The following is a 26591-nucleotide window of genomic DNA, read 5'->3' on the forward strand; positions in this document are numbered from 1 at the left end:
TAACATTGACCATATTTGTGCACTGACCATCTTCTCTTTCACCATCTGCAAAAGTGTGAAAAAACCTTATGGATAGATACCTAACTGGGTTCTGCTGGACAAGTCTGACCTGGAAGGCAGTAAACTGGAATACAGTAAGTCACACAGGCAAGTAGTTTGCTGGGCACATGACAACAGAGCAGGCTCAGAAGAAGTACATGCTAACTAGCCAGAAAATCAATTACATAAAATATAATAGCTAGGTCACAGTTTTTGATAGGAGCTCTTGCCAATGCCCTGTCCTAGGAATTTCAAGTACTGGTTGAGACCATGGAAGTGTGAAACTAGGAAGGGAAGGACACAGCTTGCACCCAAGCTGCACACCATATCCATGAAGGTCTTCATTTTGTGAGCAGTTCAGCTCTATAATCTATAAGGTAGCTTAGGACCTGCAAAATCTTATTACCTGATATTCACATAGTCACACCACTAAGCAAGTGTAATCTCAGTAGTGTAGCCACTTTCAAGCAGAACCTCCTAAGCTTCAGTAGATCTCAAGTATTCCAAATATGTATCGTTTCCCACTGTTTCTCTTGTGAAGAGGTTCACTTGCTCGGTTACAGGAGTAATACCAAATTTTCTGTGCAGTACACTGTATTCTGTCTGAGCTTACAAGTCTCCTAAAACTAAAGTCCTAGTAAGTATAGCTAAGATACCAACAGGAGTCATGGCACCATCCCTGCAAAATCTGGATAGTGAATATCTTGTTGATCAGAAACAAACAAACAAAAACCCCCACAAGCTCTTGCTACAAAGTCATAATCTGTGTCACACTCTAAACACCCTGGAGCATTTCTACTAACCAGGGCTTTCCAATAGCTCAGTGTTTTAACTAAAGAATTAAGAAGCTGTATGGTTAATCAACTGTAACAGCAGAAATTCCAGAAAGATAGGTGAAGGAAAAATATGACCCTAAGCACAGACACTGGCAGTCCCAGTCTTACAAATCATTGAGTCTAGCATCCTGTTTCTGTTTGATTTTGTCAGCTAGCCTGAGTATAAACCTAGGAGAAAGGCCAGAAAAAGTCTACGACTCATTAAAAGCCCAAATCACAAAAAAAAAATCAAATACTTTCAGTAAGCAGTTTCTCCTTACTTTTAAAAACAAAGCACCTGGCTACCACAAAACTCACAATAATAGCAACCCCAGTTGATCCTTCCTCTAGCTGATGGCAACAGGGCAGGGAGGGGGAGATGAAAATGGGGAGCTGAAATCAGCACTGCTGGAAGTGACTGATATATCTTGTTTTTCTCCATGCTGCAACCTGATCCAAGACCCTGTGGTAACAGACCTATGAATCTTCACATTGGAGATAAGTGAAAATGTTTCTAGAAGAATTTGCTTTTTAGAAAGTACACTTGAGGTAGAGGTGAGGGAGAAGAACATTTAAAACATTTTTAGATAAGACTTGTAGGGCTACTAGTAAATGTCTTCTTGTAATGGATATTTGCTTGAAAACTTTAGAACATACCTGAATTACTATGTATTTCAAAAGTGCTTCTAAAAAATAGCTTGTTAAATCTTCTTGCCCTTTATCTCCTGATTGGGGAGGAACAAGTGGAGTGATTTCCTCTATTGTCACTTGAGCTATTTAAAAAAAGAAAATAAAAAGAAGTAGATAATTTCTTCTTATGCATAAATACATACCAGGTTCTGAAAGTGGAAATGGATTAGGGTAAGCAGAGAGAGTTACAGGCAAAACCATACACAGAATAACAAAACTTAGAAAATTTTAGTTAATAAATACTATTAAAACTAATTTCTCAGACATAAAAACACATGAGATATTGATTCTTGTTTAATCACAAGAAGGCTGTGCTGCCATTCAGCAGGATCTTGATCAGCTGGACAGGTAGGCAGAGAGGAATCGCATGAGGTTCAACAAGGACAAATGCAGAGTCCTGCACCTGGGGAGGAACAACCCCATGCACCAGTACAGGCTGGGGGCTGAACTGCTGAAGAGCAGCTCTGCAGAGAGAGACCTGGGAGTCCTGGTTGATAATAAACTAAACATGAGTCAGCAATGTGCCCTCGTGACCAAGAAGGCAAATGGGATCCTGGGGTGCATCAAGAAAAGTATAGCCAGCAGGACAAGGCCTCATTTGGAGTCCTGTATCCAGTTCTGGGCTCCCCAACTCAAGAGGGACAGAGAGCTTCTGGAGAGAATCCAGTGCAGGGCCACCAAAATGATAAGAGGACTGGATCAAATTCCTTATGAGGAAAGGCTGCAGGACTTGGGGCTGTTCAGCTTGGAGAAGAAAGAGGAGATTGAGGGGGAATCTCATTAACACAAGCATTTAAAAGGTATATGTCAAGAGGATAGGGCAACACTTTTTTTCTGTAGTGCCCAGCGATAGGACAAGGGGTAATGGACAAAAGCTGGAACACAAAAAGTTCCACTTAAGAAAAAAAAACTCTTCACTTTGAGGGTGAGGGAGCCCTGGCACAGGCTGCCCAGGAAGGGTGTGGAGTCTCCTTCTGTGGAGGTTTTCAAAACCTGCCTGGAAATTTTCCTGTGTGACCTGACCTAAGTGGACCTGCTTTAGCACGGGATTGGATTAGATGTTCCATTCCAACCCCTTTCATTCTGTGATTCTGTGTAATGACTAAGTTCTCCCTATGCACCTTGGGAATGCACCTGCCCAAATAAAATTTTTCCTAAAGGCATAATAAATTTCTTTTGGAATTTATGCAAATAATAGTATAACATTTGTGTTGCTCAAATACCAAATATTTATTTACATGTCTTATTATCACCTTCATTTAGCAGTTAATCAGTTACTTCTTGTTAAGTTTTAGTAGCTGTTCCCTTCTTTGCATCTACAGTGCAGCTACTTCAGGGTTTATTTTTCTCTTGCTCCTGTAGTTAAATGTTTGCATTTTGTTCTTTGCACTCTGTATTTCTACATTGCTCACATTCCTTATTTTCTGCTGTAGACATATAACACAAGATAAGTCCAAAACACAGCTTAAAATTTGTAGCAAACTTTTATCTGCAGAAGTGTCTTGCCACAAAATACATCTGATAAATTTCAGTAAATTGAATTACCAGTCAAGGAGACACTGCTTGCCTCTACAAGCAATGCTTGCATCAGCTCTAAAACATTGGGTGGAGGTGAAAAAAATAGGCAACAGCACTTAATATTTAGAGGAAAGAGAGATTAGCTTCTTACTCACATCTATGTGAATGCACAATTTCACTTATGACCATCTAATTGCAATTCATAAACAACTGAGCTTAAAAATCTACTGACAGGAAACTAAGCTAGGAGGCAAAAGGTTTCCCAAAGTAATCAGTATCTGATACTCAAATGAAAAACTGTCACAGGACTCCTTTAAGAGAAAAATCATGCTCACTCTATTGATTAGCCAAGACAATGATCTTCATATTAAAAAAAAAAAAATCTATAAAGTATAAAAAGCTTATCTCAGAATGTTCAAGACTTTCCACTGATGCAGACCTTTCTGGCTTCAAGTTTTGCAATTTTCAAGGTCCAGTTCTTTTGGAAGATTCCAAGCCACAAATATACCAGCGCTTTAATTGCCTGGTCATAGGCACACACAGCAGGAAGATCAACACTAACAACTACTCATTCTCTGGAGAGTCATACCAGAAAATGCTTTGTGTAGCTTGCTCCCTATATTATGGCTAAAGCCAGAGCAAATGTTGAATCTGCAGAATCTGCCTGGGCAAGTCTGCAGGAGCACCTGTTCATAATTTTTAAGAACTACATAAAATTAGTCAGTTTGTTTTTTGAAGTATGCTTATAGTAGCTTAACATTTAGCAGGTGGAAACAAACAAAACAAAGAACCCCAAACAAAAAAAATAAACCAACTCAACCTGAAAAAGAGCAAAAAATTACAATGTTACTATTGGAAAAAGACATAATACATTGCAAAGAAATTCACTAACAGATTCATAATCTGTTAACAAACATGTACTTGTGTTAGTTCTTTTTATGTCAACTTGCCTTTCCTGTGCTGAGAACTGAACAATGTAGAGAATCGAGTAATATTACCAAAGTACTTACTTTCTTGAACATTGAGCGGAGGGTTAATGAGATTATCTAGTGTTCGGGGGCCATATTCAGACTGTGGTGATGAGAATCCGGGAATCAAGCAAGAGAACATCCATAATTGTTCTTTACTACAGTTATTCTGAAGCGCTTGCAGCCACAGAAGAAAGAGACGCACACCCTCTCGCCGTATCTTAGAGGAAAAAACTAAAGTAAGTTAACTTGTCCTGAGACATACAACAGCTTTTGCATTTGTCCTGGAAGGAGGAGGAAAGCGATACAAAAGATGAGAATAGACAGACAATATGACCACCACCAACCAACAGAGCCAAGCTAGCACATCTACTGCTCCTGCTAGCACACAAGGACAACTCTTGCACCTTCACTACTGTTTGCCTCTCAGACTCTGTGAAACGGGGTTTTCTCTGAAAGAAGAGGAAGAAAACAAGTGTCTAGTCACTTGCTTCACTACAGCACTGTAAGATGCCATGTGAATATTTCAGAAAATACCAAGACTGACATAAAATTTCTAAATGTATTTGTGAATTGTAACAGAGCAGAAGGACCCATTCTATCCTCTTCCATTCCTTCTTCAAGAAGGGTGATGGAGTCATAGAGTAGTCCCCTCTTGTATCTCACATTGGAGAACTTCAGCACCAGCCAAGCCTGCAGGTGGTTTACAGAGGGGTGGCATGGTTGTTTGCTGCAGTACTAAAACTACGTGTTACACTTTGGTGCCTTTTGTTATTACACTACCCACCAATAGAATAGGTCTCTTCAGTGTAGATAATCTTGCACTTCCAAGACATTCTGAGCCCCAAAGCCACAGCCTAGTTTCCTTGCCCCTAACAATAAATGGTTAAGGCCTAAGTATGCAACTTTTTCCATTACCTTTAATGAATTTCCAGTGTGAAGAAGCTTCTTTAAAATCAACCCTAAAAAAAAGAGGGGAAAAAAACTTTGTTTGTTTGTTCTTTCTTTATTAAGTGAGATGTCAGAGTTCTCGGTCAGACTTGACAGTAACTTTTAAACAAGTCCTTGGCAATCTCCAATTTAATTTTGGTGAACTTTATGTCCTTAGGCAACTCTCTCAATGCCAGAAGGGAAAAAAAAGATCACCTTTCATAGCTTTCTCAGAGCCCGTAACATCTTTCCCCAAGGACTTTTGGGGATGAGTACATTGAAAGTAAATGATTCTCATATCATTAATGTACACAATATCACCACTCTTCACTTTCAAATACAGACCTCACCTCAATTTTGAAATTCATGACTAAGAGAAAAAAAAATAACAAAGCAACTTTCCACCTGCCCTTGCTCCTTCTCAACCACTCTTCTATTTCCAGATTCCCAGATTTAATTCTGTCTGGAAGAACATTCATTACATTTGTGGGTTGTTTTGTTTCCTTTTTTTCTTCCCCTAGTTTGCAAGGGTTTCAAGACCATAATCCCTGTTATGTGACTTAAAGGTTTTTGGAAATGAGTAGCATAAATTAATAATAGCTACTAGTAAAAACTAAGACTTAAAAAAAAGAAAGAAAAACCGTCTTACCGATGCTATGAAATTGCCATCTCTGATGAATCCTTTCTGGAAGGAGCTGCAAAATTTTCTACAAAAAACAGAATCCAAGGATCTATGTTGTAAATACTACTCTCAGAAAACTAAAGAACACTTTCACAAAGGCCACAGATCAGAAGCTGAAGGGTTAAGTTAGAAAATTTCCAACTTCCTTGGAAGCATTACTGTCCTGTCAAGATAATCCCATTCCTAAAGCTAAGAAGCCCAAAGGCTCTGACAAACTGACAAGTTCTGCACTGGAGACTTCCAATATTATGGCAATTTACCTGGCTCCACTGCCTCCCTGCTGGATACTGCTGCTTATAACACCGGAAGCAGAATGGGATGAGTATCTATCTTAGTTGCTCTGGTTCACAAGAGGTTGTAATAGGCTATTCCACCTTTATAGTGGCTTAAACTGCAGTGGTCAGCTGCCAACTAGTCTCTGTGGCACAAAAAACCATATGCTTCATCCTCCTAAGAGGGGTAATCAGCTATAGTAAACCAATGAAGAGGCTTGGGGCACTAATGGTCTAACACTTCTCCAGTTAAGACTAGAGGATCGTCATCTTCAAACTCAGGAAACAAAGCATAGTTTGTGACAAAAGTAGCTAAAAATCTATTATGTAGCACTTCGATGTTTACAATAGAAGCATTAAAAACTTGTAAATATCTCAATTTCCCAAATTAATTCCCGGCTGTGGCCCTTCAGCTGACAGAGCAATTGCTTCCAAAGCACAGGTGACCTAATACCCTTCAATAGGAATTAGTGAACAAATGAACTAGCTCTCTTCAGATTCACTCTTCTTATAACAGCTAACCCTACAGTACTTAACAAAATAAATAAATAGATTTTGAATTTTTATTCAACCATGTGATAAGTACTCATCAGCTTTCAATTTCACATCTTCCCAAAACCACCATTCTTGTTCTACAATTAGAAGCTTCCATTAAAAAGGAAAGACAAAACCTTGACATTTAATTTCTAAACTATAGTCTCTGCTCAGAAATATTCTGATTTCATTAAATTGGTTTCCGATCCACCTTAATTAAGATTTTCTTTTGGTAAGTATTGTGAAACACTATTTTCAAATAATCTTTCAAAAAAGAAAAAAAGGGATCTATAAAAATGAATTCTGCAGTAATAACCCAAAGAAAATCAGAGATAATATGCAATCAAAAAGTCAAAAAATCATGACAGATCAGAGGTCACTTTTATCATTTCAAAGTGTATAATACATTAGGACAGAGGGGAAACACCACTACCAAGAAACAAAGAACCATATGCAGGTGCAGAAAACATGTTTTTCCAGTTAAGACATCTTCCTGCAAAAGTGCAAGTCAAATTTTTTTCTTTTCACACAAAGCACATAGTGAACTCTAAGCAAAAGGAAAAAGGAAGGCAGTTAAACGTAAAGGGTATTTCCAGGCAACTGGAGAATAGCTATACTGTTATTATTTAACAGGACTTAGTTCAAAGCAAAAAACTCATACAGGAATATTCAAATTACCTTACCTCAAAAATGAAAAGAATAGAATCTAATTCTTCTCTCTGAGATTTGTGACCTAGATGCAATTAAAAATAAATAGAAGACACTTTCACTATCAAAACAAAATGTAAAGAACACTCTCAAAGATCCTTAGATGTGTAAAGCAAAACCATTAATTTCTACAACCATTAATTTTGCATTCCTTCTACAAATAAAGAAAGTACATTTCATAGTTATGGTCTGTAAGTTAAGAGTTTGTATAACTTCCTATTATGGCATCAACAGCCATAATATCTTGTTAAACACAACTGAGAATAATTCTGCAGAACACAGAAAGCATAACACCTTAAGCATAACATCTGCAAAAAGGTAAAACCAGTTATCGGAGAACAGACACTCCTTGCTCGCCTTCACTGCATGCACCTCTAATTGCTCTGCCTTTATTTACAATGTTAGCACTTACACCTATTTCTGTACAGCTAATGTTGCCATTTCTGACCACATACACACAGTTTTATTTATAAACACCCTGCTTTATTTTATAACAAAAACACAAGCACCAAGACAAAAAGTGTTCTATTTGAAATACTCACCTTTTTGTTTAAGACCTACTTCAATAGTCACAAAGTTTTCAAAGAACACATAATATATATGTGAGAAATGTAGGTCGAAAAACTGTTTGAGGTCGATTGATTCTGCATTCTCTGAAAAACAGAACAGAACATTATTTTATTTCTTTCAAATATTCAGTCAACCACTCCCCTTTTGGAATACTTACGGAAAACAAACCAACCAACCAACCATCAAAAAACCCATGAAGGTGAGGCAAACTAAATCTTTATACCCTTTACCAGCTCTGTATACTGAGGCATTATCTTTCACTCTAGCTGTATCTTTTACAAGTCCTCTTCTAATTATGTATGAGATCATAGAGTGTTTTTAACCTTCTTTAGAATGACTTCAATCTTTATCATCTCACATGACTGTATATACATCTAGCAAAGTATAAAGCACAGAAACAATCAATTGAAAGAAAGGGCAAAAATGAGGCATATTTTCAATTCTACTTTATTATTTAGCTCTAAAAGAACATCAATTCAATTTGTGCACAAATGTTGCTATAAAGGTTTCCAATATATGTTCAATTTTTGCAGTATTACAGCGTTCTGCCAACATCAGTATCATCACTGTAGAAGAGCCAGGGTGCTCCTGGAGAAGATAGTACTGTGTTAACTGCTAAGATCAACTCTTAAAGCAAGACAGCTTAACTAGCAATAAATTTAGTGGTCCAGAGCGGGAAGCAAGTGCCTGACAGGACTACCAAACCTTCGGATCTGCAGAAACTGCTACACCACTTACAGATCAGCAGTTGAACTGGTAAGAGTTTAGAGTCTGAAACACTAAGGAACGCAAAGACAACAAAAAAGCAATTCCCCTTTTAACAAACTGGATCATGATTTTCAGGCAGTCAGGGCAAGTGCACAAGAAATAGAGCTATGACTAGAGAGTAGTTATAACCATTTTCACTCACAGGACTGAACCCTAGTGAGATCTAGGCTATGGACAAAAAACCAGAGCAGGAAGCAGATCAAAAGGAGGATTAAAGGGAAAAACAAAGCAATCATAAAGACTTTTGAAACAAAGAATGGTGGCAGAAGATAACCTTTTAGTCCACGTCTTTAACTGCTGTATGGTAATTGCACATAGAAAACAGTGGAATGCTTCACTTGATATAAAGTAGTAGAAAACACTAGTTCCGAATATTAAAGGGATCAGAAGCAGATAGAGTTTCTGCCAATCAACACATACGAATATTGCATTTCTGCAGGCATATTTAATGTTTCATTTCCTGAGGCAGGCCTTCATTCTTTCCCCAGACATGGGTCAACTCTGAGACAGACAAATACAAAAAACAAACCAAATGTATTCTTTAAAGACTCAATCATAACGTGAGGGTTTGTAATTTTTGGAGACACTATTCCTAGATTGTTCAGGCAACAAATGAAAGGCTCACCTACACAACCTGTTGAACAGTGATTCTCATTTCACCACATAATTACTGTGTGATACTTGCATACCTACAACTGGTGCTGTGGTAACGTATTCTACCTTTCCAAAGTTCTGCTGGGGGTGGAATTTCAGAGGATGGGTAAGAAAAGAGAAAATATTAGTTTATTTAAGAACAATGTCACCCCAGTATTCAAAAAGAGCAAAAATGAGGAGCTGGGAAATTACAGGCCTCACTTCCCTCCCTGGAAAGGTGGAGAAACAGCTTATCCTGGATGTATTCTCTAAACACAAGAAGGAAAATAAGGTTATCAGGAGGAGTCAGTATGGATTCATTAAGAGGAAATCCTGTTTGACCAACCTGATAGCATTCTACAAGGACATAACTAGCTGGGTAGATGAGGACGGAGCAGTGGATATTGTCTACCTTGACTTCAGTGGGCCTTCGATACTCTCCCATAACATCCTTATAGGGAAGCTCTGGCAGTGTGGCTTGGATGAGTAGATGGTGAGGTGTATCAAGAACTGCCTGAATGACAGAACCCAGAAGGCAGTGATCAATAGCACAGAATGGAAATGGAGGCCTGTGGCCAGTGGAGTTCCACAGGGATCAGTTCTGAGGCCAGTCTTGTTCAACTTGTTCATCAATGGCCTGGATGAGGGCACAGAGTGTACCCTTAGCAAGTTCCCTGATGACACCAAACTGGGAGGACTGGCTGATTCCCCAGAAGGTGGTGCTGCCATTCAGTGGGATGGGCTTGAGAGTTGGGCAAAGTAGAACCTCATGAGGTTCAACGAGGACAAGTGCAGAGTCCTGCACCTGGGGAGGAACAACCCCATGCACAGGCTGGGGATTGACCTGCTGGAGAGCAGCTCTGCAGACAGAGACCTGGGAGTCCTGGTTTACAAAACATGAGTCAGAAATGTGCCCTCATGGCCAAGAAGGCCAAAGGCATTCTGGGATGCATCAAGAAGAGTGTGGGCAGCAGGTCAAGGGAGGTTCTTCTCCCCCTCTGCCCTGATGAGGACTCATCTGGAGTCCTGTGACCAATTTTGGGCTCCCCAGCTCAAGAGGGACAGGGAACTTCTGGAGAGTCCAGTGGAGAGCTACCAAGATGATCAGGGGACTGGAGCAGCTCTCTTACAAGCAATGTTGAGAGACATGGGGCTGTTTAGTCTGGAGAAGACTGAGAGGGAACCTTACAAACACTTATAAATACCCAAAAGGTGGGTGTCAAGAGGGTAGGACCTTTTTTCTGTTGCACCCAGTGACAGTACAAGGGGTGATAGTCACAAGTCTGAATAGAGGAAGTTCCACTTGAACGTGAGGAAAAACTTCTTCACTTGGAGTGTGAGGGATCCCTAGCACAGGCTGCCCAAGGAGCGTTTGGAGTCTCCTTTTTTCTAGAGGTTTCCAAGCTCACCTAGACACGTTCCTGTGCAATCTGATAGAGGTGAACCTGCTGTAGCAGAGGGATGGACTAGATGACTTCTAAAGGTCCCTTCCAACCCAAAACCATTCTGTGATTCTGTGTGGTGAAAATTACCTCAGAAAAGACCCAAAGGAGCATTGATAGACCTCTTATTGTTACCCTTAACACACAATTAATACTAAAAGCATATCTTTGGAATACAGTTATAGTTTAGAAGAGCAGGATGAAAGCAAAAAAATCCTTGACTTTGCAACTTTTCTAGCAAATGCATTTAACCCAGACTTCTTCCAAGATCACACTTGATAAGTGTAATCAAAGGCAAGTTTTTTGAGTTCAAACCGAACAATTAACAACAATTGAAATATTGTAGTAAATTCTATTGCTTCAGATGGAAGAAAATGAAAACATAGCATTTTATTCAATGGTAATTTTGTCCTGGCATTGCCTGAGAATTATACTTATTTTTAAAAACCTACAAACTAATTCTGTTAATGCTGAGAAACAGCTTTCCTTCTAAAGGAGAGAAAACACACTTGTGCATCTATTATGTCTGCCACCTAGAGAAAAGAGAACACCTGCTCATCATCAAAGGACACCTATAGGGATTCAGTAAGTTGCTGGTCCAGAAGTTTAGAACCTTGCATTGGTCAAGAAGTTTGGAAGTCCTTATGCCTATTCTGACCAAGAATTGCAGCAAGAAGGAGGTAGGGTAGAAAAAACAGTAGATGCAGTGTAGACATAATAACAGAGACCTTAGAAAGGTTTTATCTGGAAATCACCTAGTCTGGCCACCTGCATACATCATTGCATTTCGCAGCTACCTCTATATCAAAAACAATCCACATGGCTAACACACAAAGAGACCACTGCTTCCCTTCATTACTTTGGCATTAAAATTTGTAGCTATACACTGCTGTTATAGCTTTCTTCATTAATTAAGGATTTGACCTTTTTTTTTTCCTAGGGAAATCTTTACAATGTTCCGTTCACCTTTATCCTTGTCATCAACTAAAGATACAGCTCTTCATTTCTCTCATCTTAAACCTTTTTCTCCAACACTCCAAGGTCACTCTATGCTCTCCAAAAGTATCATGAGTGTTGAATACAAAGGTAATAATAATTTTCTCTACATGGAGCATATGTACGTCCTTTTCACATAGAGCCTTGAACAGGGAATTTGCAGCAAGTTCCTTGCCTGCTTTGGCCACTCAATCTTTTCTGCCTTTTTAAGAAGGGAGACATAGCCTTATATTTACATGCAGTGGGATTACACAGTAACAGCTTTCCTCCTTAACTTACAGTGCAATTATTTATTTTCAAACGAAACAACTTTGCATTCTCCTATCACAGCTTCATGTAACTAACAAAACTAAAGTATTCCTTCTCTTCTTGTTACTTATGCCCAGATTGGAAGGAAGGAAGGAATCAGAAATATATCTGCTACCATATAAAATAGTTTAAGTTTCTCAGAATGGAGAGGGAAAAATGTGACATTACTGTATTCCAACAATATAAGAACTATGTCTTTTATTGTACAAAGGATAGTCTTAGTACACTAAAACTGAGATTTCAAGCATCATTTATGAAAGCTCTTTGTCAAGAAAATGCTGGTTCTCTTCATGTTTCGCAACTGCAAGAAACACAGATCTTTGCTTATTTTTCTTAATAATTTTCTGTAACTTAAAAATCGTTACAAATCTGATCTCTGCATTAACTGCATGTGTTCAGTGCTTTTGGTTTGGTGGGCTTTTTTAAGGAGAAAATGACATTAAAGCACAGACACCCTAGACCTTCTCTGCCCTTTTCTTCCTCCCATAAAACTTGGCTTAAAGTAGCTTTAGGTTTTTTTCTAGGTTCAGCATTAAGAAGGTAAGCTAAATTTTTGGTTTAAATTTGAGAAGCTTATAGATTTCTGTTGAATTTTGATGCATGGAACAAGAGGTGCAAACTAAAAATGGAAGACTAGTTATCTAAGCTATTTGTTTGACCCTCATTAGAAAAGCATTCAAGTACCAGATAAACTGGAACACATACTTCTATTAAACCTGTTGAAATTTGGAAGTTCTACTATCCCCCACCTTATAAGACTGAAGCTATAGTATAAAGAGGGTTAAAGAAAAAAAAAAAAACCAAACAAAAAACCACCAAAACCAAACATCAACCAAACCAAAAAATCCACCTCTTCTGCCAACTTCTGCACTTACATGTGATTGTCCTTTTATTAACTAATTTTCCTGTATTTTAAATGGCCAACTCTTTTGAAGGTCAACTGCTAAAAACTTTCTGAAAGATTATATTTTTTTCAAGTATTTCAGTAAGATATTCAAAACTGACATGCCCACAGTGATCATTTTAGGAAGAGAAGATTCTAAGCCAAAATTTTATGACAGGAAATTTGTTCTGACACAGAACTCTGATGGAGAGAGAACTTATTTGCTCTCATACTTTTACTATGGTTCAATTATCAGCACATCCCTTTTTAACCAGGAATGATTTGCATCCACAAAAGTATTTCAATAAAAACCTAACTCTTTTATAGGAGGCAGATATTATTTGAATAGCATATCATACTTTGAATTACACTGCAAGAGTATGACCTCAGAGAGCTTAAAAAATTACTTTGATGGATGTAAAACATGAACCAGAAAAAGCAACACAGATTTTCACTGTATATTTAACTTGTAATGGACCACCTGAGCCATATTATGCAAAGTTTATGATTTTACACATAACAACACTCCAATGCTCTGCAGGAAGAAGATCTCAATGGGCTTTAACTTATACATAATTTGCCTTCCCTGTTTATTGTTTCCTACATATTACCTTTTAAATTATTATAAGTTAATCCACAACATCTGTTACGTATTTATAAATTAGTCGAATTAGCAAGGGAAATGCATCTATACTTTTGCATCGATATTTAGATGACTGCTTCCTATATGAAATTACAATATTACAAAGCAGGTAAACTTGTACTTTCTGCACAGAACCTTAAAGGCACATAATCCAAATACTGAATTAAACTAAAATAAAACTCTCCAGACAGGTCTTAGATAATACATTAACTTTTCTACAGGAACATTCATGTTCATCAGTTCACACAAAGCATTGCAGAAATTTACCCATGAGTTTAATACAATAGCCTACACTATTACAGATCAAGCTGTGGTTAATTTTACATTTGATTTCAGAATGTAAAAGTATGTTTATACATAAAATTGTTGCAGCACATAGCATCACAAAATCTTATCCTGTCTCATTCTGAGACTCACTAGCTTTTAAGACACTTTCCCTCATCCTTAACCAAAAATAAAATACCAGTGACAGCTGCAGCAAACAATGACCTGGAAGGCAGCCTGCCTTCTATTTTTGTAAAGTGGAGGCCTGCTGTAGATTGAAGTGTTCAGTATCAATTCTTAGAACAAACTGGTGCCATCAGGAAGCAACAGGTTTCTAAGTACCTTAAATTTCAGTTAACATATAGTCAAAATGGCCGATAGAACTTACTCTTTCTTAGCTCCCCAAGAAGAAAAATTCAGCAGCTGCTTTACAGCAAACAGTGCAGAGGTTTGGTTACATATCAATAGTCTATCAAATTAAAAAGCGTGTAATTTAGAAAGGTGAAGTGCAAAACCTCCAGAACTAACTGATGGCTCTGGCACGGTTAACAGACCATCAAAGTAAGACAGATCTGATAACAAACCACAATGTTTCGAACAGTGAGCTATAAACGCAGTTCTATTAAACAAAGGGCTTCATGTTAGCCCTTACTGTTTCAGATCACTATTCAACAAAATCAATTTTTTTTTAAAGGTAATTTTGTCTAAGAAAATATTCTTGAGGCTTTTGGTAATGCAAAAGGAACACATGGATTTCTATTTTGCATCAGATAAGCACCAACAAACATCATCTACATAAAAATTTCAACACCAGTGCTCTACAGGAATGGATAGAATTAGCTGACCTTCTCAAAGCTAATTCTTTCAGGTTGCTTGCAGATTCCAGGAAAATTTACACTAGTAAACTTTCAAGAAATGCTTCCATACAACTCATGCATGTTTCAGAACTTAAGCTTTTATTTAGGCAACTTTAAACACTTCCATTATTAAACACTTATTTTCATTCCAAACTTCCAGAAACCAAACCCACACAGACCTTTCCTTTGCATCCATACGCTTTAGCCTGAGGCTTTGATCTGCCTCCAGCCCCTACCCTGGCAGGCAAGCAGCACTGGCCACTGGTGCTCTCTGCAAGCCAAGTGTAGCCTTAGCCAAAATCCTAAAGTAAAGAAATTCTTCAGAACATCAAGTAAAATTTCTTAAAACTGTGCTCAACACACAGCCAGATCCCTGAATTACAGCATTGACATGTCCACTGCAGTTAAAATTACCACACACAAAAAAAAAAACCCAAAAAACAAACAACCCGACAACTCATGCCAAAAATAATACAGCTCTGCATATCCTCAGAAACTTCTGGAACAGATATCTCCAAAGGAAATTCTAGGCAGCTAGGCTTGCTACAGCTTCTCACTAGTCTCTCATTCAATGACCACAAAACATCTTTTATTTATTATAGTATATAAGTGATATTATAATGAGTGATGTTGATGATGTGCAACACCAATAAATGCTATCCAGCTGAAGCATTAGGGCTGACTGCCAGTGAAATAGATTTCTTAAATTAAAATCCTTTTAGACAAATGCAATCTCTTTTTAAGTATATTGTTTAATATTAAACAATATATCATCCTGTTCCATTCTGTCCAATACAGCTTGACTTCTCCCTTTCAGAGATTGCTTACCTGAGATGTTGAGCACTAACCAACCAAGAATTAAACACCAAAATTAAAAATAAAATCAAAACCCTACATTTCAAATAGTCTGTTCTCTTAGCATTACATTTTCAAGCATTCTCTCCATGGTTCCGGAGATACAAACAGTATACTTTAGAAAAAAAAAAAAGAACTGCTATATGATTTTTTTTTTTACTCAGGATTAACAGACTACAGGCCTCTAATTGCTATTCTACAAAAAAAAAAAAAGAGGGGAAAAAAAAGTGTCTTAAGAATTCAGACCTAAATCATACACCAAGTATATTAATTTTACTCACACAAAGTAAAGTTACACAGAAATCATTAAATATTTAGGGCTTTTAGTTTCGTTTGGTTGGTTTTTTTAAATACATATATTTGCAAATTCTGACAAACTACAAATTCAACAGGTAGCAGCAATCTATTTGATATCAAAACTAGAACAAAATAAGAAGTCAGTATTTTTAAGATATGACATTATGAAAGGGCCACATATCTAGCTGCCTTAATTATTTTACAGAGTATTAATTTATAGTATTAATATGGTATTAATTTACAAAGTTCTCAAAGCACTGTTTTAACAAAAGGACAAATTATTTGATGTTTGACGGATTACTAGAACAAACCTTTATAAACTATCATTTTAAAACCATACAATTTTAGTTTGATGTTAAAGTCTCATTAAACAGTGCAATATTATTTCCATGTTACTTCCTCTTAATGGTCACTAAAAAATTAATTTGCTGCTAATTCACTAGACACTGATAAAAATACATATTTTTCTGGAAAATCACTGGCTTCACTCTGCACACAATACCCAATTCTGTAAGGTACACTACGTGCCTCTACTTCCATCTACTAGAAAAGTCTGTGATCACGCCTGCACTAAACTACAGCTGGCAGCCTTTTTTAAAGGTACTTCCCTGAAGGAAGGAGAAAACAAACAAACAAAAAAACCCACAAGAAAAACCCCAAACAAAACCAAATCCCCAAATACAACTCAAAAGGATCAAACCTCTTAAAACAGATAGTTCCAGCTCTTTCAAGAAAAATACCATTGGAGGAAATCAGTGAAATGCATATTACCTTCACTTACAGATTGCTATGTCCCAGGAGACAATTTTTGTTAGCAATATTATTTATTACTACTTGGAGGTCTCCTAAAGGCTTTAACCTCTATAAAAAACAAAATCGAAAAAACTTACATGACATGCATAAATGGTCAGGTATAATTATTTACTTTAACAAATTATTTAATTAATTCTGAATTAGTCACATGAATTGAACTGAATTTTAATTAGTTCTTGAACTATGAAAAAGGCTGAACAGTGGTATACTGAGGCAGAGCAGAGAACCTGCCAGAGAGAGGACACTAGAGAGAAGTGGCAAAAAGCAGTTCTCTACAAAACAGTTTCAGCAATAAAACAGAAACAAGGCATTTCTATTGTAACTGACAGTCTAGAACTCCAGAGCTTCCCTGAGCCAAAAATCTTTTACTGTTACTTCAAATTTTATAGGCCTTAGTAGACTTTATTTCCTAATTTTTTTTTAATATATGTTACATATTTTTCACTGTCTGCCCGTACAGAAAAGGATTCCAAAGCTTTCAATGGCTTTTCACAACATAGCTTTACTCTCATCCAAGTCATTCCTGTCACTAAATCTTCTATACGCTGACTATGGCAATAAGACTACGAAAACTTCAGTGATATTTGGTGTAAGGTACACCACTGTTTTACAAAGACACAAAACTCTCTATATTCCTTATGCAGTCAAACTAATTTGCATTTTCTATTAAACTTAAACCAAGTTGTCACCAATGACAAGATACTTTTTCCTGAAATGATACAATTCACTGCATTCCAAGTTATCTTGTAAAAGGTATTTAAATAGTTCCAACTAAAGTATGCTACTCTTAATTTGTTAAAAACAACCATCACTTTCCTTTGTGATATCCATTTGCTTAGCTTCGTATTAGGTTTCTGAAGTGATTCAGTCCCTTCTGACCTTTACTAACAACCACATTATACTATCTTAAATATTTTTAGATGATGCCTGAATTGCACCATTGCCTTGCAGGATCAAACTGTCAATCTTTCGCCATAATGAAATGGTTTAGATTTCTCCTCTTTGGCTAACAGACAACCAGAAGTCTATCATTCACAAGCACTCTGCCTCTCTTCATGACTATTCTGTTATTTTAGCTTACTGTAGAATTACTGCTTTGGATGCCTTGATCAAACAGAGACAATATAAACTAGTACTCCCTTTCCTCCCCTTAAGTTTTAACCATGAATTCAAGGCCATGCTTCAGTTTATCACTGCTGAACCAAGGACTGGAAAGTACAGCAGAAAACCGTAACTCCAGTCCAATACACCTCAGCTTACTGAAAGGATTTTAAGTTGAAGAGAAAATTCTCCTCTTCTCCTGGATGTGAAAGAGTAGAGAATTTGCTTCTGGACAGTATTTTAGTCTCCAACACAGGGGTTTTAACAGGGGTCAAAAGTAATAAACAAGACAAATAATTTTGCATTCATTGAGATGCTGAACAGAGTTGAACTGAGATTGCCTCCTTTCTCCCCTCAGATAGTCTGTTAGCAATAACTAGCTCGGCTCCCACAAGCACATGGAAACCCGCCCATTATTATGCTCGGGGAGTTGTCACTGAAGAAAAAAGATAAACAGGAAAATGCAGGACTACACTGCTCAAGCTGCAGGATGGTGCCTGCATGTGAAGCCACCTTAAGTGGAAGTCTATCTTACATGGGCACATTACTTTTTTAACCTAGCCCTGCAGACTAGTCAAAGAAACAACTGGAGAAGAAATAGCACTAGAGCTTATGCTTTGAAAGCCAGTTTACAGAGAAAAGGAATTTAAGAAATAAGGCAAAGAGGTGATTGTAGCAAAAGATACATTTAAAATAATCTACTACACACACTTCTTTTGCACTACAGTAGGAACACAAAAAGAAATATCCTACCTCCTCCTGGAAAAAATTTTGGTTTTATACCTTGTCCATCTAAGAGTATCTGCATAATGACAAAATCTTGTAGATGCATACAAGACAGAGCAGCTAAAGAGTAGTGCTATGCTTTTCCTTACTTACACTGTATTGTCCTAAATTGAGTGAAAGGATTTATGGGAACTGAGCCTCAATGGCTGAGGTATGTGCATGTGTGAGGAGGAAAAGAGGAATAGCTACCACACTGAAACATGCAGCAGCAGATTTAGTCTGTCCTACAGCCAGTAAGCAGAAACCTCAGATTAGATAAGAATGTCTGCTTGACGTAGAGTTCATGGCTTGAATCTCACAGGATTCACCCAAGTATTAACAAAACTGAAGGAAAATCTTGTAAATAAAAGACAAACAACAACATCGAATCTAGAACATATCAGATAAAAATCACACAGATTGTTTCACAGACTAAAGCAAACTAGAAATACTCAGCATACTTTAGCCAGGAAACATAAATTCAGAGAGGTACTTAATTTCTTTGTAATGCCTTTTCCTCTTAAGTTTCAAATGATGAAGTTGCTAAAAACAAATATAAATCAACATAAAGCAAGCCACATCTGGCTCCTTAAGAAGAATGGTAACATCTGAGTGAGACGAGAATATATCTGAATACTGAAGTGTCCTGGATAGCTAGCTACCCAATTGTTCTCCATTTCAATAGTCTAAGTAATTATTATGTTGCATAAAATGTCATGCAGCAGCAGATGCTGCCATACAGGAACATGTGTTCCTTCAAACATCAACACAAAAGAAAAAAAGGGACCATTTTTTCCTCTGAAAGGAAAGAATCCAGCTTTGGAGAAATGGACAAGCTACTTAAATACCCCAAGACTGTGGGCAGAATCCAAAATAATCCATTTGGTGCTCTGTGCTAAATACAGAATGCAGTTGCCCTTGACCCAGCCCAGCTCATATATTGATAGACCTTCAGAAGAAAACATGCCTTTACAGAATTTAAGAGCCCAAAAGATGCTTTGGAGCAAACTACTTTTTTTTCAAGGACAGCTTGATGACAATGACTTAGATTTTTACAAACACGTGCAACTAATAGATACTTCAGAATAGTCAATTCTGGGGTTTTTCCATTATTCTTCCATTAAGCGTTTATTCCATATAAACACAACTTCTAATTTCCTTGCCAGGTTAAAAAGCTGTCACATGGAACCACACAGTACTTAAGCGCTTATGCTCCCCTCCTTGAGCAACTAGCAAATATAAAGTGTTTCCAGACTATCTGTATGAATGCTCATCTTCATCTGCACCAGTAAGCACTTATTGTTTTAACTTGAAAACATACAGAATCGTAATTTTTTACTGTAAACATTTAGGAGAAATGGATTAGGTCCAACATTAGCGCTCACCAGCCACTTCTATTTAAGCCTACTGACTTAGCAGCGTGTATATAGCTCTAGAGAATAATTAAGGGGGGAAGCACATCAGCTTTTCGCTTCCATCCACGGATGCCACACGAATTCCACCTTCGCACGCGGTGGAAGTGTACGTGTTTCAGTACAACAGCATGAGAAAAGCATTCCCCGCAGTGCCGCCGCGTACAGCGGCCCCCAACCTACAGCTGAAACCTCGCCGGCACCAGCCCCGCGATGCCAGGAGCAGGGCCCTCCCTCCGGCCGCCGTGCCGAGGTGAGGCTGGGCGTGGTGGAGTCTCTCCCTTGAGCAGAGCCCCGTGCCCAACCCCTGCCTCTTAGCCCAGACGGTCTTCCCAATGCAAAGGGTGGGGGCTAGTGGTCCCGCAGCCCTTGCGCTGTAGCCCGCTCCCTCCCTCCCGGCCGCCTCACCGATGAGGACGCGCAGGTGCTTAAGGCGAGTAAGCGGGTCCTTGCGAGTGTCCAGCACCTTCTGCGTGGATTTCCGCACGTCCCCGTGCGGCTTCTTGGAGAACATCCCGCCGGCCCCGGCCCCGGCGCCGCGCTCCAGAGGCGGACAGCGGCCTCCCGATCGGCCCGCTCCTGGGCCCCTACATAGCCAGCGGCGGCAACGCCGCCTCCTCCTGCCTCCGACTCCGATGCGGCGGGAGCGGAGTAGAAGGGCGCGGCGCGGAGCCAACTCCCCGTGGGCCCGGGGGGGGGCCGGGCCTAGACTCCCCCTTCCTTCTTCCCTCGTTCTCCTCCCGCTGCTTCACGACAGCCGTCAGGTACGACCCCAGGCGTCCCTATGGCAACCGCGCCGTGACGTCAGAGCCGGCGCTTCCCAGCGCACCTCCGCGGCGCGGCGCGGCACGGCACGGCACGGCTCGGCTCGGCTCGGCTCGGCTCGGCTCGGCTGGCGGACGGGACTCCTCCCGCGGCCGCCCGCCCGCTCACCCGCCTGGGAACCGCCGTACGGCGGGAAGCCGCCTCTGCCCGGGGCTTCCAAGGGTTTCCTTACCAGAAGATGGAGAGCAAGCATTGGGGCACGACAGTTAGGGGCTCACTGCAGGGTCCTCTGCGCTACAGCATCTAGGGCAGGAAACTGCTATCAGCTTTTTAAAGTTATCCTGTCATGCAGCTACTTCTGGCTATGCTCAAACACTAAGGTGTAGCGAAGTAAGGAGAGAACCCCATGTGGAATAAGGCAATAAAATCTATGCAAGGACCACATTCACCACGGCAGTGACTCCAAACCTTTACTCAAGCCTCAGTTGTGCAACAGGCACTAATGTGTCTCGTAGTTCCTCTTTCCACATCCGTCCTCAAAGTGCTGCAACTCCTCATCCCAAGCTCCTGCGTAGTAGCTTCCTCCCAGTTTTGCTGCCTACACCTTCAGCTGCATCAAGCCAAAGCCAACAGGCCTGGCTGGGTCCAGCATGTCAGTCTGGGCCAACCTCACTGCTTTTGTGCCTCGTAGGGTGGTCACACCTGCGCTGCTCCCACAGCAAAGCCAGAAACGGGCCCAGGAGACCATGTTTGTCTCAGCCCCATACACATCCTCACCAGTGAGGCTCACAACAACAGCTGAGGAAATAATACAAGTGGCCACCGAAATTCTGCTCCTGAGGGGTGAATAAGTAGTATTAAAAAAGCTCAAAATGTCTCCCAAGGACCTGACGTTGGTTTACAGTCACAAAATTTATGAAACAGAGAATTCTTGGACTTTTCAATAGACATCTGTTGATATCACTTAAGACTCATGATTTCCAGTGTCTCTGTTTTTAAATAGTCCTTGGTGCTAGAGTTTTACACTGAGGAAATCCAGTTTCCTGAGCTGAGTAATTGTAACAGCTGGAGGTTTTAAATATTGGTAATATTTAACTATTTGAGACTTGATATAAAATAATATCACCTGAGTACTTAAATGCATGACCAATAACAGTTAATGTTACAAGCATAGGGGCAGTGGGATTGAGACAGCTTCTCTACCTTTTCTTTGGAGAATTTGCTTGTTTTTCTGATTTTTTTAGTCATTAATTCAAGACAGCATAAAAGTAATGATCAGAGTTAAGACATCACCAAAATATTAAATGACAAGAGGGAGTGGTGTTTACTGGATAATAATGGCTTTTACAGAGAACCTCCTTGTACAGAGCACATTAGGCAGGAAGGGCATGTTTTATGCACAGCGAAAGCTGTTATTTTGCAAAGCCTTGACTCTGAAGCATGTGACTTCGATGCCTTTGATTATGCATAGAGGACAAGGTCAGAAAACAGCAGGATTAGTTAGGGAGGGGTTAGGTTCTGCTGCATTCCAGGCAGCTACTACTGTACAAATTCTTTATGTTTCCACTTTAAAGAAAGAACTTTTCAAATATTTTTGTCCAGCCGTGAGGGGACCCCCATAAGGAAGTTAAACTGAACTTTTAAAGGAGTACTGCAGACAATTAAGTTCTTGCAGAACTTTTCTCCTCATCTTTTAAATCTCTGTAGGGCCCTACAAGGCATTCAAAGGAATAGGTCAACTAGGTCACATACATACCATCAACTAACTTCTCACAATTTATCCAGGATTCAGCTGTTGCCAAGTACTTAAAAAAACCCATAGGGCGTACTTTTTTGACATATCAAAGAAAGCACAAACCCTTCAGTTCTAGCCCAGTTCAATACTTCACATTTCAAAATAGAGTATGTTTTGGATTCTTGCATCTACTCGTCCAAGTTTCTGGGACTCCTGCGTTAGTAATAGTTACACCACATTAAGGTACATGATTAAAAGTGAGTTCAAATCACTCAGAATTTCACTAAATACTTCGCTTCTCTTAGGTAGCCAGCTTGAATCTTAAGCCAGGTCACTCAGAAGTGCATACTTATATTTCAATGAAGATCCATTTGCCCACATGGTCATTCAAGAGAAAACAATACATTTAAAAGATTTTTTAAAAATATTTCCACTGCTTCTCCTCTCTTCATATTTAGCTCAAGAGCTGATCCTTTGAAGCTTTTCATTAAGTACTCCTATTTCTACTTTTCTATACTACCCTCCACACTTTCCTGCCTATGGGTATCGTCTTGCTTTTGAGAAAGAAGCCTCTCTAAATTGCACCCTGGGCATTAGGATGGCATGTTGTAATCCTCTAGGTATATGTCTTTACCTGTGCTGCAGTATTGCTATTTGGAAACTAACCTGAGTAACAAAATTTTTGTTAATTGGCAACTATTTAATTTGAGGAAAAGACCCACAAACTTAGATATTTGAGGTCTGAATAGTCAAAAACGCTTCTGTTTAGTACTCTAAACGGTTAGTTTAGTACTCTAGCACTAAACTAACATATGCTAACATATCAATCCTGGAGATGTTGACCACTTAGAACAAAGCAGTCAAACATCATATTCTGTAAGATATTCCTAATATGAGAATAATAGAAAAGCTAGCTGTTCCTTTGACAAAATCTGGTTCTTGTGCAAAACAAGCACAAATTCCCATTTCACTTCTACAACCCCTCATCTCACAGATGAAACCTTGAATCTATACACTTCTCTAAGGGAAAGAGCTCTTCATGGACTTGTACTCTCCTGAACAACCAATTCTTGCTTTTCTTTGTTAAGCAGTGTGAGCATTTGGTATAAAGTCAGAACACTGCAGTCTTTCCAAACACCAAAGATACCAATATTGAATATGTTTTTCCATGACCTACAGTATTAATGAAACCAGATTTCCACTGAATTTCTACTCTAGCCACTGAATGCCATGAGTCACCTCTCTCCACAACTATAAACCTCCCTTCACTTAGCCCTCCCCTACTTATTTGAGATGAGCAAGAAGCCCAACTGCAGTCAAGGCAACGTGTATACAGGTTGGTGAGAAGGATAAAAGATAAGTTAGGCATTTGCGTCTGTAGGACACTAATAGAAGTTCTTTGTTCCAGATACTATTTCACAAAACCTGCAGAAACTTGGTATCTTCAACACTTGTACTGTCATGTAAAATTAAATATAAATTAGACAATGGCTTCCAAAGTAGCAGAAAGAGTGCAAGTGGACAAAAAAAGGCCAACCCACTGCAGGTGTTGTTCTTCATTAGGCAGGGGTTTTTCTTCATTATGCGAGATGGGAGTGACCGGACACCAATGTGATGTGCATCAGCTCCGTTTTATTGTCACATAATCATCACTTATATACCTTTTCCAAATGCTGTATATGTGCTACAATTAATGACAATTAGTTAATACTAAAGATCATGCGCTATGCATAAGGCCTCAAAGTTTCATTTTTGTAACAACTCAGACACCAACCTCATTGTGTTAAAACACCAGCCTTATTGCACTTGAAACATCAACCTTATTGTGCCTAAAATACCACCCCATCTGTTTGGCCCTCAGTTAGTTTTCTCTAACAGTAGACTATGTTTTTGCTTACCTTACATTTACTTAACTTTATACATATGTTGCAATTTGTTAGTCAGGTGAATGCAATCATACAATGCTAAATTGAATGCTCTATTCAGTCGTCTAACAATGCTTAGTTTAATGCTCTATCCTGTCTTCTTGCTTTGACCTTGTTTCTGTTACAATCTGCAGTTTCAGTTTCCCCCTTGCTCAAGCTTGCTATCACATAGGCATTCCTTTCTTTTCTGCTGCAGAACTCAGCAAAGACAAACTGCTGACTTTCTCTGTTTCTATCTAACTCCATAACATTTATTATAGCCCAGGCCCAACAACCCACAAAACTAAACCCAACCCAACAATCATTATCTAAGTTTTGTTTCCTTAACACACTAGGACTACGTAAGCCATTCTCAAAGAACAGAAGGGATATATGGCCTATCATGATGAGAGACTTTCATACACATGGAACTTATTTTCAACCGATGTAAGCATTACTAATTCCTGTCCAGTGCTGCCAGAGAATTTTGACTTCTGCTGTGCAAAGTCACCTCCAATTCACAATGTTTGAGTTCTAATGTAAGCACTAGAACCCATATCTGATATGAAAGAGGTTTTGAAATGTGATTACACTGATACAGTGGCAGTTAGAACAACTTCTCTTTTAACCAAAAGTGCTCAGTCTCAAACATTGAGATGTTTTTGTTTTCTTCCCTGACTTATGGAACAGTTTTGCAACATTGACAAACCCACAAAAGAACTTCCAGAAGAAAAAAGCCCTGCAGAAACTCTGGAGCCTGTCAGCCTCTGTCAGGGGAGAGGCAATTTGGCACAGATTATTCCCTTTTTTATCAAAAGAAAAATTTTGCTCCCAATCTCTCTCATTATCTCACCTGCAGGTGTGACCAGAGTCTGTTAGAAGTAATTTCTCTTTGAGGTTATTTTGATTAGTAGCTTTAAGCTTACTTTACACAATTTGCATCATATACCAGAATATTTTGCCTAAGTAATATGTAAATTGAGGGAGGAATATGATCCAGTAGCCTCCAAACATAGCTAGTAGTTTGCACAGTTACTGCTACTCAAACTTCCTGCTGACCTTGTCCTGAAGGGAAAACAGTCTTTTTGGTGTTCTTGTGACTGATCTCCTAGTATTGCATGTTGAAATATAAGGTGAAAAATCATACTTAATTTGATAGTGCATCCAGTGTATCAGCGTATAGTAATGGCTGATTCCCCAGAAGGCTGTGCTGCCATTCAGCATTGGCATTCTGAGTTGGGCAGAGAGGAACCTCATGAGGTTCAACAAGGACAAGTGCAGAGTCCTGCATCTGGGAAGGAACCACCCCATGCACCAGTACAGGCTGGGGGTCAAACTGCTGGAGAGCAGCTCTGCAGAGAGAGACCTGGGAGCCCTGGTTGATAATAAGCTAACTATGAGCCAGCAATGTGCCCTTGTGGCCAAGAAGGCCAGTGGCATTCTCAGATGCATCAAGAAGAGTGTGGCCAGCAGGTTGAGGGAGGTTCGGTTCCCCCTTTACTCTGCCCTGGTGAGGCCTCATCTGGAGTCCTGTGTCCAGTTCTGGGCTCCGCAGCCCAGGAGGGACAGGGAAGTGCTGGAGAGAGTCCAGTGCAGGGCCACCAAGATGATCAGGGGACTGGAACGTCTTTCATATGAGGAAAGGCTGCAGGAATTGGGGCTGGTTAGTCTAGAGAAGAGACTGCAGGGGGCATCTCATTAATATTTACAAGTTTCTAAATGGTGAATGTCAGGAGGTTTGGACATCCCTTTTTTTCTGTTGTAGCTAGTGACAGGACAAGGGGTAACAGAAGGAAGCTGGAACACAAAAAGTTCCACTTAAACATAAGAAAGAAACTATTTTACTTTGAAGCTGAAGGAGCCCTGGCACAGGCTGCCCAAGGAGGGTGTGGAGGCTGCTTCTTTGGAGGTCTTCAAAACCCACCTGGATATGTTCCTGTGTGACCTGATCTAGGCTGACCTGCTCCTGCAGTGGGGTTGGACTAGATGATCTCTAAAGGTCCTTTCCAACCCCTTCCATTCTATGACTCTGTGATTCTATGATTTCTTTTTGATACCGGATAAAAATTCTTTCAAGTGCCATAATTTGATTTGCCAGAGTTCACAAACACCTCAGTGTTACCACTTCATTCTTAATCCATCATGCAGGTGAGTCCCAAGAACTGCTTAAACCTCATCTTTGGATATATTTCTCTCATGATTCTTCTGTCATTGTTAATAATGCATACTGATAGACCTGGCTAATATGTTGATGTCCTGTCCCCTTTGAGGACCTTGCCTCACAATCAAACCTGTGATAACCAGTCCAAGATAAACTACATCTTCAAACTGGGTGAAACTCCTAATGAGGAGATATTTAAGATGTAATGCACTATATTGGATTAAACACAGTAAAAGCTCCTTCATCGCTGCTTCTCATTGAA

The 26591-nt window shown here is 39.3% G+C and overlaps 1 protein-coding gene across 7 annotated transcripts in view; it reads right to left on the reverse strand.

Moving 5' to 3' along the window:
• Positions 1 to 20521, reverse strand: part of RALGAPA1 (Ral GTPase activating protein catalytic subunit alpha 1) — a 133857-nt gene extending 113336 nt beyond the window's left edge. For all 7 annotated transcript variants that reach the window (XM_061998463.1, XM_061998462.1, XM_061998461.1 and 4 more), the window contains exons 1-7: positions 20173 to 20521; positions 7699 to 7809; positions 7132 to 7181; positions 5610 to 5667; positions 4949 to 4992; positions 4073 to 4250; positions 1512 to 1627 (exon numbers count right to left, since the gene is read on the reverse strand). In XM_061998463.1, the coding sequence (XP_061854447.1) occupies positions 1512 to 1627; positions 4073 to 4250; positions 4949 to 4992; positions 5610 to 5667; positions 7132 to 7181; positions 7699 to 7809; positions 20173 to 20278 (663 nt within the window). In that variant the 5' untranslated portion in view covers positions 20279 to 20521. The remainder of the gene's footprint in view (positions 1 to 1511; positions 1628 to 4072; positions 4251 to 4948; positions 4993 to 5609; positions 5668 to 7131; positions 7182 to 7698; positions 7810 to 20172) is intronic.
• Between the last annotated feature and the right edge of the window lie 6070 nt (positions 20522 to 26591).

The sequence above is a fragment of the Colius striatus genome, chromosome 6, assembly GCF_028858725.1.
Source record: "Colius striatus isolate bColStr4 chromosome 6, bColStr4.1.hap1, whole genome shotgun sequence".
NCBI classification, from domain to species: domain Eukaryota; kingdom Metazoa; phylum Chordata; class Aves; order Coliiformes; family Coliidae; genus Colius; species Colius striatus.